General features: G+C 35.7%; 1 protein-coding gene across 3 annotated transcripts in view; it reads left to right on the forward strand.

Annotated features, from left to right (window-relative positions):
- UTRN (utrophin) overlaps nucleotides 1-17,581 on the forward strand; it is a 461,667-nt gene that overhangs the window by 243,454 nt on the left and 200,632 nt on the right. Inside the window, exon 1 of one of the 3 annotated variants that reach the window (XM_015558522.1) lies at nucleotides 479-691. The exons of the other annotated variants lie outside the window; for them this stretch is intronic. Coding sequence (XP_015414008.1) covers nucleotides 548-691 — 144 coding nt within the window. The 5' untranslated portion in view covers nucleotides 479-547. Of the gene's footprint in view, nucleotides 1-478; nucleotides 692-17,581 lie in introns of those variants that run through there. 3 annotated transcript variants of the gene reach the window in all.

The raw sequence follows: 17,581 nt of genomic DNA on the forward strand, positions 1-17,581 counted from the left end.
AGGTCCCTTCTGCTCTTCTCAAGATTTATAACAGAGTCTATTCACTCATCGCGCAGAGCACGGCCAGAGCTGTGTTTAGTCCGGTGGTGAATGCATCCCTCTTTACAGTGAGAGAGTGAATGCTACTTGATCTCTTAATACAAACCCGCTAGGAGGCATGCACCGCGGTGGTGATGTGTTGAATCTCTGTTCCCAGGGGGTGTCTGCCTCGTATCTGCAGCTTTAATGTTTCACTTAATATCCTTTTTGGCTACTGAGCGCGCTTCTCTCCAGCAGCAGGCAGCGTTTGGCTGCTCAACTTGCTTCGTTTCCTGGCCATGCCCGGCTGAGCAAGTACTGGTTGGGAGCATCTGCTGGGGGGCTTTCTGGGTGGCGTCTGCATACGCTTTTTAAATTGAGAAGAAGTTGAAGGCATAGCAGCCTCCTTTTGCCAAGAACCTGAGCGTCTGTTATCTTTCAAATGCATTCCTGGAAACGAGCATGCTCAGAGAACTGGCAAATCATTGTCCAGTGACCAGGAGGAAATGATCATTGCTCTTCATTTATAATGCAAATTCTGAGGTGTCTCCAGAAGTGTGGTAAACTTAAAATGATGGCTGTGGTGAGAACGTCTCTGCAGAAAGTTGTGGTTTTGTTACATCGGTTACAAAGGATGGCAGTTTCTTCTCCTCGGTATCAGAAGCTCTGTAAGGTAACTGGTGATTGAAAATAATTCTGACAATTCTACTGCTTCTCAGGCTCTCAAAACTCATCTTTCAGGGTTCTCACCCAGGAGGGGTTCCTTTCCTTAGGGACTGTCAAAGCTGCTAAAGTGATCTGCTAATTAAATTTTGTTTAAGAATCAGGAACCAGTAGTGTTTCGTGATTATTTTATTTTGGGGCTGACAAAATCTTCTGAGTAGGGCTAGTGAACTGTTTGAAGAAAATACAGCAAAACTACATTTATCAAGACCTGTTACCTCTGTAATACTTTGCAGTGTCTCAATATTGAGTAGCACGTTATCCTTGTGGAAATTTCGGTAAATTTAAAAGAAGAGTTTAGAATAATCTTTCAGTAGGTTACTTAAAAACTGTGCATCTCTTTATAGCTAATTGTGTGTGTTTTTTTAATTTGAAAAATTGAAGCACATCTTCAAAACTATTAGACTTACTCTCATCATACTGTATCCCCTATATTTGTGAGTCTTCCTGTATTACAGTTTCACTTAAGGAACTTAATTTTATTTGGACAGGTAGATTAAGTACACTTGCAAGAGGCAACTTGTTTGACAGTTGCAAATTTCAAATACCACGTCATCCTAAACATAAACCATTGAGTGAGTGCCTGCATTTTTTAAAGTTAGCTGTTATATTTTTGATCATAGTTTTATTTAAACTATGTTCACACTATCTCATTACTTTTGTTAAAAATTGGAGCGATTTGATATAAAAGAAAGGAATTATAACAGGAATGTTAAAGCAATTTATATAGTACAATGTAAATTGTGCAGTGCTCTGCCCTCACCTCATGTTCTTAGTGCCATTTCCAAGAACATAGCTTATTGTCCCCTTAGCTGCCCAAACTCATTTGTAATTGGAACAGCTGTCACTAGGACAATAGTACGTTCATGATGATATAAAATATGATAGGCCCAAGCACTTAAATTGTGCATATTATGTAGCAGCAGCCTGGGGTAGAGGAGGAAGGCAGTATTCTATTAACTTTATCACTTCATATTTTTTATTTCTTATAATTTGGTCAATTAAATGTGTTTCTGTCTGAAAACATTTTCTTTGAAAAGTTTTAGGAGACAGATTAAGGTAGTAGGCTATCCACAGAAATTTATAGAAGTGTTTCATTTGCATAAGAAGTTAATTAAAAGTTAATACAACTTAATAAATAATTAATTGTAAAAATTTGTAAATGAATGCTTTCATTGTCTTGTCTTTTGGTCCATTCAGGGAATAAATTTATTCTGGGAAAACATTTTGGTATTATATGAGCAGGTAGTTTTGATAATAGAGAAGTGAGGCTCATTCACTAATGCATGTTGTTTTATCTTTTTAACTTCAAATGTGAATGTGTAAAGCATCCATTTTCTAATAGTTGGGTCATTTTTCTGATTCATTTGTATGCATACTTTCACAAAATCAGGTAATTTTTCAAGTCATGTGACCCAAAGTATTTAGTCTGGTGTATGAAGCAGTAGAAGTTCAAATACTGGACAAAGTTATTTAATTAGTTTCATAATCATACCCCAAATAAACAGAAGTTCAGTAGCTGAAGTCATTCGGTAAATTAATTCCCATCAGAAATACTCTCTGGGCAGACTTCTTGAGATTTATAATTTCCTAAAGAAACCGTTACAGTTAAAATGTTTAGAATAAATGATGCTTTTTTTTTCTTTTAGGAAATTAAAATTTGCAGTTAAAATTTTATCTTCCACATTTTTTTTCACAGATGCAAAATTAACAACTGCCCAGATAATGAAATAAGAAATATACAATTCCAGTACTTTCCAGTAGGTGTCAATATAAGGCAATAATATATGAGATTTTGCCCAAAGAACTGCAAGTCCAGAATAGGAAGTAGCACAATTACTATGAAATAAATCAGCTAGCAACAGATATAATTTATTTGCCTGGTTATATTTTGAAAACTGATCTTAGTTATTGACTGTGTTAACTTATAAGATATAAATAAAAGTTTAGTTGAAGAATTAAATATTAATTAACAGTTGCCATCTCAAATACTGACACAAATATCTAGACCAACCACAAATAGTTAATTGTAGTACTCACAGGTCTAAATAAGCATGGCATTTATTTGCTCTTAAGACACTATAAATTCTGTTCTTAAATTGTAAATGCTGTAATGACTTCATCTCTACCTATACCTCCTACATTCTCTAAATTTAGTTTCTGAGAAAGGAAATGCTGTAAGTTTCAGTGTTTTTTCATTAAAAATATGGAGACAGTCTATTGTAAATATATTCCAGACTGACAGGAATGAGAAAAAAATGTTGCATAATCTAAGGGAGACATGACTATTTTAAATTTATATTGGCATTTTAATCCCCCCCCCTTTTTTTCCTTTTCTGGATCTCTCTTTTTACATATCATATGGAAATTCTATCTTTTAAAAAATTAAACTTATTGGGAAATTCTGTCTTTTACCAGACATTTTCTGCCATGGTACCTTGTCTTCCTTTGTTTATCTTCATACTTGTCTTGAATGTCGGAAAATAGCATGTGTTGCATAATTGAAAATTTGTGTTAAATATTCTCATTTTGTGTTTTTCCCCTCATGTATGTTTTGAAAAGAGGGGAGGAATGAAAAGAGGCACTTGGAATCCACAGCTCTCAGAGTTCCCCCTCTCTCACCCAAGTCACACATTCACTTGTATTTTTAGGCTTTTAAAATTATTCTTGGTTATACATCCCATAAAATTTGGTCAGGAAACAGAAACATAGGCATCTGCTTTCTTGGAGATATAATTAGCAGCATTGAAATTGCCCTGATGACCTAAAATTACCTCATGCTGGATGCCAATTTTTCCAGATTTGGTTTTCATTGCTTAGGCGCCTTTAAAATATTGACTATAAAATTGTTTTTCTTCTACTACAGCACAGTAAATGATTTAAAAATTAATATTCATTTGTTTTTATTGTAATCTGATTATTTGGGGATATTTTATCATTAAATCTTTGGATTAAAAGTTGATTGAATTTTGTTGAATCTGAAAGGAATTTTGTAAGTCCTGATTTTTTCTCTAGTGCCAATTTTCACAGAATACTTATTCATCAAGGAGATGGTAAAAACAGCTTTTGTACAGTATATTGAGATATAAACTATTACAAAAAATTAGAAAAATATACAATTTGTGTTCTAAATTGAATTTCTTACGATTTAAGCATTAAAAATTTTTAAGTAATATGTTTTATTTGCCTGCATGTATATGGAAATTAGTTTACATGGTTTTAATCATCTCCAAACTTTTTTGATCATGTAGTCCTATCAATAAAATATTTTAATCATCTCTCTATCTATCCATTTAGAAATTATACAATATGCTATGGTAAAATCACATATAGTAGACCATAATTTTGTTCTTACTTTCTATTGATCTCTCCTTGCGACCCAATTGGTTGTCTTTTTCTCTCTGTGTTGTATACACATGCCATTTTGGTGACTTCTGATTCACACATACAGTGAATGAATGCTGATCTCAAAATCATGCTGAAAACCCATGTCCTTTGTGGTATCAGAACAGCTGCCTCTGAGCACTCTGTGAAAAATAGAAGTAGACCAGGAGATTCCACCCAGCAGGTCTGGATTGATGGGTGATGTCTACAAAAGGCTTACTGTGTGTGCGCACGTGTGTGGTGTGGTGTGTGTGTGTGTGTGTGTGTGTGTGTGTGTGTTTTCACATACAGACACTAAAGAGCTGTGTGGAGGCTTAATATATGACCACGATGTCACAGAGTCTCTGAAAGGATTTTCACATTCACTGATGAGGAAAGTTCACACATCATTTTACATCTACATGTGTAGGTCCCCTTTATTTAGACGTAGTTAAGGTTGAATATATGTTTTTAAAGAAGACATAGAATGCAATGGTGTATAACTCACACCCTATAAAGGTAAATTATATTTTTTATTCCTTCAAGTTACCTAATCTTTTTTTTAGACTGAAAACTTTTCTATCTTTGAATAATTAAATCCTAGGGCACTGGAGCTTTTCTTTGTCGTGATCTGAATGTTGGGATGTGTATATTTTAAGGTCAGCTCTCAGACTCCATATCTTTCCATAATCAAATCACACACGTATTGTTTGAACCACAGAAAAGGTCAGAATCATGGTCTCTAGCCTGGAGGGAGAACTCTAGTTGGTCATATGAGTATTGTCTCTTCTTAGTTTTATGACAAAATTCTTATTTTGGTTAGTTCAGAAGATTTGTGAAGGTATTTAATAGGGGAAAAAAAGCCAAATATGGAAGGATTTGCCTGCATCTCATGTGTCTTCGCTGATGCTTTAGGCCTGTTGCATCAAAGCTGTATGGGCACCTGGGTAGAGATGCCTTTCCTTACTCTCCCTCTAGTTCCACACTCCCTTAGGGGGTTGAAATGACAGATAAAAGTGAATGAGTCAAGAGAGACAACACCTGCATCCCTATTTGTCATCAGGTACAGCAGGTTCCCTCATCTATTCTCTCACTTTTCTCACTTACCCATGGTCAACCGTGGGCTAAAAATATTAAATGGAAATTTCCAGAAAGAAATAATTTATGAATTTTAAATTTTGCTTCATTTTTAGTAGCACGATGAACTCGTGCACCATCCAGCATTGTCCTGCCTGGGATGTGAATCATCCCTTTGTCTAGTGTATCCATACTATGCATAGAGTATACTACTTTGAGAGAGACCACATTCACACCAGTTTTATTACAGTACATTGTTATATTTGTTCTACTTTATTATTAGTTATTGTTGTTAACCTCTTACTGTGCCTATTTATAACTTTATTATAGGAATGAGCATATCGGAAAAAAAAACACAGGATTTATAGGATTTGGTACTATTCGTGGTTTCAGGCAACCACTGGGGGGTCTTACAATGTATCCCCTGCAGATAAGAGGAGACTACTGTGTGTGTGTTTTTTTTGTGGCTTCCAAAACCTGCAGTGCTACTTTATTTTTATATTTAATTTTTAATATATTTTATTTATTTCAGAGAGGAAGGAAGGGAGAGGGAGAGAGTGTTAGAAACATCAATGAGAGAGAAGCATACTACTGTGTGTGTTTTTTTTTGTGGCTTCCAAAACCTGCAGTGCTACTTTATTTTTATATTTAATTTTTAATATATTTTATTTATTTCAGAGAGGAAGGGAGAGGAGAGATAGAAACATCAATGATAAGAGAGAATGCCCCTCGCTGGGGATTGAGCCTGCAGCCCAGGCATATGCCCTGACCAGGAATCAAACCATGACTTCCTGCTTCATAGGTCAATGCTCAACTACTGAGCCACTCTGGCCAGGCAAGCAGTGCTATTTTAGACCTCTATTTTGCCATAGCTCCTCAGGCAAAATTATTTAAAAAAAACAGTTATCTAATTTACTAACATTTTGTTCATTAGAAAACTCATGCTGTCAATGACTTTTAGCTAAGAGCAGCATAATTAGATGTGATATAATGCTTTGTCATTTAACTAAAAATAATTAAAACCATTCTATAAGATTGCATTTTAAATAGTTCTTTAACAGTCAAGATATCATTTGTGTAAGTCTAGATCAGGTTTAGAATAGCATTATGGATATGGATAAAAGATGTCCTTTATTTTTATCATTTGATAATTGTGACTAAAGTGTTAATGATTTGTGTTTACCTAGGGATAAAGTTTATTAAATTTCAAGGGGAAATTTCTAAGTTGAGTGTACTGCTAAATTTTAAGTATAGAGACATTATCCACTCCCACTTACCAGTGACTGTGAACATTGCCATTTTCTCTTAGTATACTTGGTACTTTATTTTTAGTTCTGTAAAATAAACAATTAGTAGAACTCCTACCATAGAAATAGAAGAATATAGAAAATTTCATGCTATGGTAGCTTCCTCAGCTTCACAAAGTTTATTCATTTCTGGGCAAGGTAAATGAGTACAAATAACTGAAATTGGAAAGGATGTGAAGTGCATTCAAGGGTTTTCTTTTCTTTTTTCTTCTAGTTTGTTCAGTTCTATGAAATTCTAGAGGATTAATTTATAACAAAGTTTACCTATAAAAACAGACAGAACCTTTTACTGCTTAGTAAAGAATAGACAGATATGAAAGTATAGCTTGATAGAGGTTAAGCAAGACTTTTGGAAAAACAACAAATGAAAGAAGACATTGAACTGTTTCACAATACAATATTTAACTTTGCTTTAAGAAAACTGAAAGAAGTATGTCCAAATACAGCAATAAAATAAACTCAAGCTTTCATAACTGGAAAGTCTTGTTATCACTGATATAATTTCCTTTAAGTTTTAGTGTATTTTCTCATACATTTCATCATTAATACATAGAGTATTAATGAATAATTATAGCATTTATCTTTAAGAGATAGGTAGCAAGGAAATTCTCATTATTCCCCTGAAACAAGTGGTGAGACAGGTTTTATAAATTGGCAGGTTTAGGAACATGTCATTAATTGCTCAGCTAGTATGTGCACAACTTTAATTAAACATAGGTTTTCTGATTCCAGATCTAATGCCTCTTTACACTTAATTTCAGGTAGTTTTAGGAGTATTTTGTTTCTGCTAGGGTTTTGTGAGGTGGAGATGTACTTGGTTTCTCCTAGAAATTTAAACATAATAAAATACGGTTTTTTCAAAACTATCTTGATATTTGAGTTCGAGCTACATAATTTGAAGGGAAAAAAGATTTTGTTCTAGTTAAACTTGTATATTGAATGCCTTTGTAATGGGCTCATTTTGCAGTTTTATAAAAAAGATAGATTGGTTCATTTTAATGCAAAATAATATAGTTGGTCTGGTGTTTGGGTGATACTTTAGTTTGTTGTAAATCTCTATACCACAAGCATTGAGTCATGCAGTCACTGAACCTAAATCCCTATACCCAAACGTAGATTTTTAAATCATCATTATATGGAAAAGGGTATAATAGCTCCTTAAAAAATAAGTTGAAAAGTCAGTCAACTTAACTTGCTAGACTGGGTCTTTTTTATTAAGAATTTTTTAAACAATTAAACTCTAATTGGGGTAGTGAACACAATATATGGATGATATAGAATTGTCCACCTGAAACCTATATAATTTTATTAACTGATGTCACCCCAATAAATTCAATAAAAATAACAACAACAAAACAATTCAAATCCAAGATCATGTATTGAATGGCTGTCATGTATCAAAAGTGCATGTTAAGCAGTGTAAACACAAAAGACAACTTTGCATTTCCCATGTAAAACAAGCAAGTTCAGAAAACTTGTTTGAAGAAATTTAGTGGTTAAGAGAGTTCATGCTGCTGTGGAGATTGATAGTATGAATTCAAACAATCATGACTTTGCCACTTGCCAGTAATGTGACCTTGGGCAAGTCATTTAATATCTGTATCTCCTCTTCCTTTTCAGAAAACCGAGTTAGAATTAGTGCTTATCTGTCTCTCTCACACAGAGCTGTGAGAATTTTAAGGGGACATATGTAATACTTTCAACAATAAAGATTAAAAAAATTAATACGTATTTATAAAATGATATCACAGAGCCTGCTACATAATAAGATGTCGTGTGTGTTGGTTGCTCTTGTGACAGTTGGTTGTTATTGCTATTATCATGATTATCTTATACATTGTTGTGGGTGGATCAATGTAATATGGCCAGCACAGTGCCTTGAACATAGAGGTTCTTTAATGTCTCTTGGGTGTTGGGGTGTTATCATCATTCTTATTATCTTTATTCCTAAATGAACCCTTAGATCTTAACAAGGGGGTTCACTTGTTAGAGTTCAATTGCCCAGGGAAATGATCCTAAAGATTCATCCCCCCACCCTGACTTTGACTCACAGGGTCTGAGTTGCAAATTGGGCCATCCCTGCTTTTAACATGGTGTAGGAAAAATAAATCTTCGAGGTTTTTCCCAGTTTATTTTATCTGCGTGAGAGTCAGCTTGAAGAAGTGCAAGAAAAATCTTCCTTGGACCAATGAACTTCGACAGAAACTCTTGGAGAATTAGTATTCCCCAATTTCTGAGGGTTCCTCTGGATTATTGATTAGGTTTCTAGAGAGCACCTAAAATTCGAATTAACCCACAATGAAACAGATACAATCCTGATTTACTTAAAACAACTTGTAAAGAAGTTCTTTTCCATTTCCAGAAACTGAACAAAGCAAAGAAGTTATCTTTACAGTTACTGATGCAGGAGGAAAAGCAAGCATGTTTGGTTAGAAGAGAATGCAAAGAAATACAGAAAGTCTTATGTGTATTCTCAACACTTTTAAGAATTGTGTTTTTCAACACCATTATATTTGATTATAAGTTCACTCCCAAAATACTTAAATTTACTGTTCTTGGTATAGATATACTATTCATTATTACCTTTTATGGGAATCTCTTGATATTTGGCTCAAAAACATTATCTGAGACCATATTGACCCCATGTTCAGAATTTTAAAAGAGTGCAGTGTATGTGCACCTACCCAGTGTGAGTTGTGATCTAGGGGCAAGGAAAGTATTATTTGCAATTAGATTTTGGGGGGATATTATAACCTTCCTTTTAAACTTGACACTTCATGAAAGATTTTCCATGTTACTAAACATTTCTTGTATGTAAATAAAATTCTATTGAATGGCTGCAACATAACTTATTTAAGCAATCCACTATGGTTAGATGGTAGATAGCTACGTTATTACCAGTGTCCTCATGATAAATACTTCTTGATGAACACCTTCATAAACCATAGAGTGCACCCTGATTATTTCCAGGATATGTTTTTAAAATTGACTAACTGGACCAAATGAATAATTAATGACATTTACTATCTATTGCTAAATTCCTGTCTTACAAGGCAATACCTGTTTACAAGGCCACTAGTAGCTTGAATGCCTAGTTTCCTGTACCCTCCCAGAAATAGGTGATACTAATGAAGAACATTTTATGAAATTATTAGCTGAAAAATGCAACCATGATGTAGACTGTAAACTAAAAACCTAGTGAGGTTAACTGGTTTGCCTAAGTGTGGGACCAAACAGTCTATTTTCAAAAGTGTCTAAAATCCAGTTGCTGAGTTAGGAACCCAAACACTAATGTCTAAAATGGGAAGTGACAAGTACCATGTAATAAAACTAAAAGTTGTGTGAACACAAAAGAAAGAAATGTCATGGAAGTACTTAGAGAAAACATAGGGATCTTAAGAGGTAGGTAGAACTTAATAGAGTAGCTAATTCTGGGAATAGACACTGAATGAGCAAAGACAGAGGGCACAAACACGGGCTCATTGTATTCAGAGAACATTGAGTACTTGTTTATGAGAAATGGCTGTGAAGTTCACTCATTAACATTTACATTTTCTGCTCAATAAAAAATTACTCTTTTGAGCGCCAACTGTTTATGCCAGATCACCCTTGACCTTTGCCTCTTTCCAGTTTTAAAGGAAAAGTGTTTGTGACTATTGGATGTTTTCAGACATGGAGAACATTTCAAAAAGGAAATTCTAAAATGAAAAAATTCCATATTTACATCTTTAAAATATGAACATAATTCTTCTGAATGTAAGTCATTTTGGTATGAGTGACAAAAAATGTTATGCTCTTGTTGAGACTCAGGTGATGAGTGAATGACACAATATTTTAAGCAAAAAAGGATAAATATTTTGCTACTTAACTGAACTTATTCTAGTAGTTTTTGGTGGAATCTTTAGGGTTCTCTATATGCAACATCATGTCATCTGCAAATAATCACAGTTTGACATCTTCCTTTCTAATTTGGATGCCTTTTATTTCTTCTTCTTGTCTGATTGCTGTGACTAGGACTTCTAGTAGTATGTTGAATAAGAGTGGTGAAAGTGGATAACCTTGTCTTGTTCCTGTTTTTAAGGAGAATGCTTGTAGTTTTTGCCCATTGAGTATGATGTTGGCTGTGGGTTTGTCATATATGGCTTTCATTATGTTGAGGTATGTTCCTTCTATTTCCACTTTGCTGAGGGGTTTTTATCATAAATGGGTGCTGTATTTTATCAAATACTTTTTCTGCATCTATTGATAAGATCATATTATTTTTATCCCTTATTTTGTTACTGTTTTGCAGATATTATACCAACCATTCATCCCTGGAATAAGTCCTACTTGACCATGCTGTATGATCTTTTTAATGTATTGCTGGATTCAGTTTGCTAACATTTATTGAGGATTTTAGCATCTGTGTTCATCTGGGACTTTATCTGGTTTTGGAATTAGGGTAATGCTGGCTTCACAACATGAGCTTGGGAATCTTCCCTTCTCTTGAATTTTTTGGAATAGTTTGAGAAGGATAGGTGTTAATTCTTTGAATGTTTGATAAAATTCACCTGTAAAGCCATTTGGTCCAGGGCTTTCAGTCTATCTAGTATTAAATTGGAAATTTATAGAACTTTAGAATTGCTAGAAATTATAAAAATTATCTGACCAATTTCCTCATTTTACATATGAGAAAATAAATGCCTTAACATTTATTGAATTTGGGGCCACATCTTACTGTGCTTTAATATATTACTAGAGGCCCAGTGTATGGATTCGTGCACTGGTCGGGTCCCTCAGCCTGGCCTGTGCCCTCTCGCAATCTGGGACCCCTTGGGGGATGTCGGACTGCCAGTTTCAGCTGGATCCCCACAGGCCAGGCCGGCGGGCCAGTCTGGCTTGTGGGCGTGGGGTGAAACCGGCATTCCGACATCCCCCGAGGGATGCAGTAGTGCGTGAAGCAGCAGGCAGTTGGGGAGGATCCTGAGCCCAGGCTGGGCACTGCACCGGTCCCGTTCATCCTGGCCTGGCTGTGCCTGCCGCCGCCACCCGGTAGCACTGCCACAGAGGCAGGAGAGGCTTGTGCCACCACAGCTGCACTTGCCAGCTGTGAGCCCCATGTCTGGCGCCCATGGGTCAGCTGAGTGGCCCGCCTGCTGTGGGACACACTGACCACCAGGGAGCAGCTCCTGCGCTGATGCAGGCCAGTCTGGCTTGTGGGCGTTGGGTGAAACCGGCATTCCGACATCCCCCGAGGGATGCAGTAGTGCGTGAAGCAGCAGGCAGTTGGGGAGGATCCTGAGCCCAGGCTGGGCACTGCACCGGTCCCGTTCACCCTGGCCTGGCTGTGCCTGCCGCCGCCACCCGGTAGCACTGCCACAGAGGCAGGAGAGGCTTGTGCCACCACAGCTGCACTTGCCAGCTGTGAGCCCCATGTCTGGCGCCCATGGGTCAGCTGAGTGGCCCGCCTGCTGTGGGACACACTGACCACCAGGGAGCAGCTCCTGCGCTGAGCGTCTGCCCCCTGGTGGTCAGTGCGCATCCTAGCGACCTGTAGTTGGGTCACTTAGGCTTTTATATCTATAGATTTTATGCTGCCGAAGGTTACACAGCCAAGTGGTACTGGGCTACATGTTTAAATTTCCGGGAGATTGCTCAAGTGTTCATAAGATTTTATTGTATTTATTGTACTTATTTTTATTGAATTTACATTTAACTTTGCCCAGTACTATAGTTTGCTATTTATTTCTCAATGTCAATTTCTGGAATTTGGGGCCCTATCTTATTATAGAAGAATCATTTAAACAGAACAACATTTGTAAATGATGAATACATAACCCAAATTTCAAGTTTTTTTTTTTTTTTTAGATTTATGATGTTATAATATAGTAGAAATGCTATACTTTGGCTTCAGGTATTCTTTTAAAAAAATTTATTGAGATATAATTCATATACAATAGAGTTTGCTCTTTTAAAGTGTACAATTCAGTGTTTTTAGCATATTTTCAAGGTTACACAACTATTATCACAATTACATTTGGGAACATTTTTGTCCTTCCCCCACCAAATAAAACCCCGTATCGATGAGCAGTCGCTCCCATTTTCTCCATTCTGCTCTCCCAGTCCTAGGCAGCCACTGATCTATTTCTTTTTAACATGAGGTTGAGAGTACAAGTTTGAAACCATAAGTGGTAGGTAAAAGGGATGGAAAAATAATTCTAATTTACTGTGATAAATTTACTACTGTATCTTATAGAATTTGAGAGTTTTTGAGTTTTAATTATAATAATTAGCATAGCTTTTATTAAGTGATTTATGTACACTTAACATTATAACATATGCAATTTATTTTTCATATTTTTTAGAGTACCATAGAAGTAAGTATAATGTGAAAAATGCTAAATTTGGAATCATCAGACCTAGGTTTGATTACCTTACTTGTTGTTTGATCTTTTGTAATGTTCAAGTGATATGTCAATCCCCAGTTTCTTCATCTAGATAGGGAAATAAATATGCATTCTGTCATTTTAGGAAGATATTATAGAACCAATAAGTTAATATTTATGAATTTGCTATACAGGGCTAGAGCTTACGAAAATTAAGATATTAACATTCTGTAATTTCTTGTTCTATAAACTAACCAATAAACACAATGACAATATTTATCCACATATGCTTTTACCAGGATTTGCTGCTGCAATAATTTTTGAAACAGTGAAAGAACATGCTAAAGTCTTCTGTTTGTCTCAATTCAGATGCCAGAATATTGAATACCAACCACCTCATGTCTTCCTGCAATGCAGGGTCATTTTGTTTTGCTTCTTTCCTAAGGCACCAAGCCAGCTTTCATATTAAGGTACATTATCTTCTAGTCAAGTCAAACAATTTCTAAACAACTGAGATTCACATTGGGGCTACATGAAAGGAACCATATCTTCAAATCAGGACTAATGGTCCCCTAGGGAGAGTATCTAGGCAGAGAAATATTCTGATTTTTTTTTTTAACTTTTAATTGTTGACACTATTACAGCTGTCCCCACCCCTCCTCCTTTGCCTGCCTCCACCCAGCTGAATTTTTAATTCAATCTAAAATTAGGACAGCCAAAATTTTTATAATCTATACATCACTGATCTCATATGTAGGTGGGCACATGTAAAACCTGGGAAGGCTTGAAGAAAATCTTTCTTAAATTTCAATAATAATTCAACATTCTGGTAACTCTGAGATGATTTTTTAAATAATGTCTATTTCGAGAGAGAGGTTTTGATAGGAACCGAATAACCTGAATTTATGACCATAAGGACTGAGTGCTCTTTTCCATTAATCCTTGAAGCAAATCCTAAATCGCTACATTACACCACCCATCATTGTGGAAGATTCTCACGTGGTGTGGTGGTAAAGAAGGAAAACATTTCCTCTTTTTGAAGTAATTGCTTCTAATGGAAGCCTAATGACCTAAATGCTTATTTCTAAAACTTGAGCAGCAAAACTTGATAGGAAGCTAATGAAAGATTGAGAAATTTTAATGTATACCCCAAATGCCAGGAAGTCCTATGTGATTGAGAATCAATACTTTATGACAATTAAATAATTTACCAATTCACTTGTGCCAGATGTCATCATCCTTACTTTAAACGCTGGAGTGATTTCTAGAAATGCATCTTGACACTAAGAGTGGGGTAGGGGCTGCTTCTGGCCAGGTGTCTTGCATCTTTTTAGGTGTCTTACGGTTTCTTCGAATTTCATGTTGGAGATTGAACAAGACAGTGAGAATAAAGTTTCCTTGTGGGCATAGAACTCATCAAACTTAATAACCAGGGGGGGCTTTGGATATTTTCAAGTATAACACTTGTATTTTTTAAAGATGAGAAGACAGAAGTTTAGAGGGGTTAGGTGGTGTATCCTAGGATGTATTAAGAGTGGTAATGGTTGAGCTGCTTTGATAAAGATACATTCTATTCCTGGATTTCGTGGGACTATTTTATAAAAGTGTATTTTATAGGTTTCTGAGATGGATTATGAACACCACATGAATCAAGTTGTTGATGTGAATGACCTATTTGGAGGTGGTTCTGGAAAATAAATAAATAAAATATCTCTCTTAGATAAAACCCATATGGTAACGTCTTAACAGTTGTTAAATCTGGTTGTCAGTATATGGGTGTTTATTTTACTATCTTTCATCTATTCCGTATGTTTGAACATTTTCATGATAAAATGTTTCAAAAGTAGCAGCAACTCTACTATGATAAATGTTGGAGAGATTACTTGAAACTCTGAAAGCTTAACTGTTGCGAATCATAAAAAATTTAATTGTCCTCTTTGTGTATTCTTCACATTTGTTAACTTAAGACTGTGACTAATACAAAAATAGTTTAAACGTGTCTTGACTTACCTGCTGATAAATATTTACTTAGTCTATAGCTTTTCTTTATTTTAGCTCATTTAAAATGAACAAAACTCATTTTTAAAAACTGGTATTTCCTTTACAAAAGCTGCACATGCCTACCACTAAAGTTTGTGACTTCCCAAACTCTGAAATATGTAGTTTTGATGCCCTCACTTACTATAGTTTCCTAATTCCTGTAGAGGTTGGAAAGAAAATTGTCCATCCTGAAAACATTCATTATTTGAAATTCAATATAATAGGAAAGTTTGGTTTGCACCCCTATTTAACAAGATTTTCCAAATCCTGTTTGGAACTGATAATTTTGTCCAGGCAGGTTAAGAGGCACTTTCCTTTGGAATGTTGATAAAATGTCTTTGTCTTTCACACTTGCTGAGGTAAATAGAAATTTATCAAGACACAATTCTTAAACTCCGGGACTATCCTTGTCTTTATTTAGGAATGACACATAAGCTTTGTCCAAGGAACAATGACTCAAAATAGGCTATTGGAAACACCATTTATATTTGCATCTTTTTGTTATGCTTTTTCCCATTTTTTTCTGAGTTGTTACTTAATCCTATATGGTGTGGTTCTTTTAGGACACATTTTAGAATCTTTAAGCTTTTTGTCTTTTATAACTCAACTAGAGGCCCAGTGCATGACATTCGTGCACTGGGGTGGGGGTTCCTCAGCTCGGCCTGCGCCCTCTCACAGTCTGGGACCTCTCAGGGGATGTCTGACTGTTGGCTTAGGCCTGCTTCCCACTCCTTAGCATCCCTAGGAGGCGGGAGAGGCTCCCGCCACCACCGCTGCGCTTTCCAGCCGTGATCCCGGCTTCTGGCTGAGAGACGTTCCCTCTTTGGGAGCTCACTGAACACCAGGGGGCAGCTCCTGCGTTGAGCATCTGCCCTTGGTGGTCAGTGGTTGTCATAGTGACTGGTCATTATGCCGTTCGGTTGATTTGCATAGTAGGGTTTTATTATATAGGATATATGTAACACTTTTCACATTGCCAGATAAACTGAAATTTCTCATCTGGTGAAAGAATGATAGAAATTGTAGTATTTGAAACCTAGATTCATTCCTTATTTACTGAAAATTGTATGGAATACATTGTATGCTGTTTTCCAAGAATGAACTGGAATGGCATATTCTTGAGACTAGAAAAACTGAAAGAGTTGTTGGGAGATTTTAAAATGTATTTATTTATTTATAACATATAGCTTGTGCTCTTGATTAATTGCTCTTAATTAAATTGCTCTTTAAATTAAGTAAAAATTAACAAATATTCATTGCAGTCGGGGAGAAACCTCATGCAATGCTTAAAGCACTGTGCAGAGCAGTAGAATGTTTCCTTTAATGAAAGCCAGGAATTGAAGAGTAGAATCCACCTGAGAAGTACAGTGGGGCCTTGACTTACGAGTGTCCCGACTAATGAGTTTTTTGAGATATGAGCTGTCTCTCGGCCGGATGCGCAGCGAACGTCACAGTGAACGCCACAACATCAGCCCAGCACCACGTGTCATTGTAATGGTGAAAATTGATTTGACATACGAGTAATTTGAGATACGAGCTCCATCACGGAACAAATTAAACTCGTAAGTCAAGGCCTCACTGTACCTGTTTAGGACAGTTGTGTAACAGGAAAAGAGGTGGTTGATTAGTGCTAGAAGGAATTGAGCAAGGTACTGGTAAATAGTTCTTTGTGATGACATTTTATGTTGAAAAGTCTTTTGGGAGGTTAAATAAATAACTAAGGTACTTGTGACTCAGCGAGTGGTAGTAGAAGGAGCCGTGGCATGGGAGTGAGGTGACTGCCTTTCTGGACATGCCTTCTACTGCATTGAGCATAATGGGATGCCACTTACCATTGCAGAGCCTTGGCTTTTCAACTTGAAGTTGGTATGACGAATTTTTTTTTTTTAGAAAAATTGGTGAATTATACTGTCAAAGAAGTATAATGACAGTTTTTGAATATGCACATATAGCAAATCACGTTTTATTTTGTCCAGCAAATTAAACCAGATTTCATTAGTTTTAGAATAGCATTTACATTTTTACTCTGATATATGAAAAGCAAAGTGATCCTTTTATAAAATGCTGGAAGGAAGAAGAAAATAAAATTTATCAGTTGATTATGCTTACTCAGAAGGAAACATTCTTAATGTCTTTCTCTATGTCCTTTCACTCTTTCTTGTGGCATCTATATTTGTATAAAGTGTATTTATACAGATTTGGAATCAATTTACAGAATGCTCTTTGCCATTTTGAATATTTGTCTTTCTTCTTTAATAACTGTACTTTATATGCATTTTATATTTCTTCATATTAAAAATTAAGATTTTTATGGCAATTGTATTTTGTGAAATAGACAAATAACATTTTCTCATTTTGACCTTAGAATGCTGCAAAGGAGACTTCGTGTATAAATCTTTGACTGTAACTGATAGTGGTTTTTTGTTGTTAGGACGAGTTTCTCTAAGGGGCTCTGCTGGATCAAAGGTTGTACACTGCCAGGTGGCTTTCCAGAAAGACTGTCCCAAAGTATATTCCTATAGTGTATGAGAGTATTGGTCTCACCATACTCTTGTCAGCCTTGGATTTTATAATTTTAAAGTATTCGTTAATATTTGCAATCACTGACTACTTGTAAGAATTTTTTTTCTTGTATTTATTTGGCTCTTTTTCTATGATAGAATTTTAATTTCCTTTGAGCTGGTGTAC

Source organism: Myotis davidii, unplaced genomic scaffold, assembly GCF_000327345.1.
Source record: "Myotis davidii unplaced genomic scaffold, ASM32734v1 scaffold292, whole genome shotgun sequence".
In the NCBI taxonomy this organism is placed as follows: Eukaryota; Metazoa; Chordata; class Mammalia; order Chiroptera; family Vespertilionidae; genus Myotis; species Myotis davidii.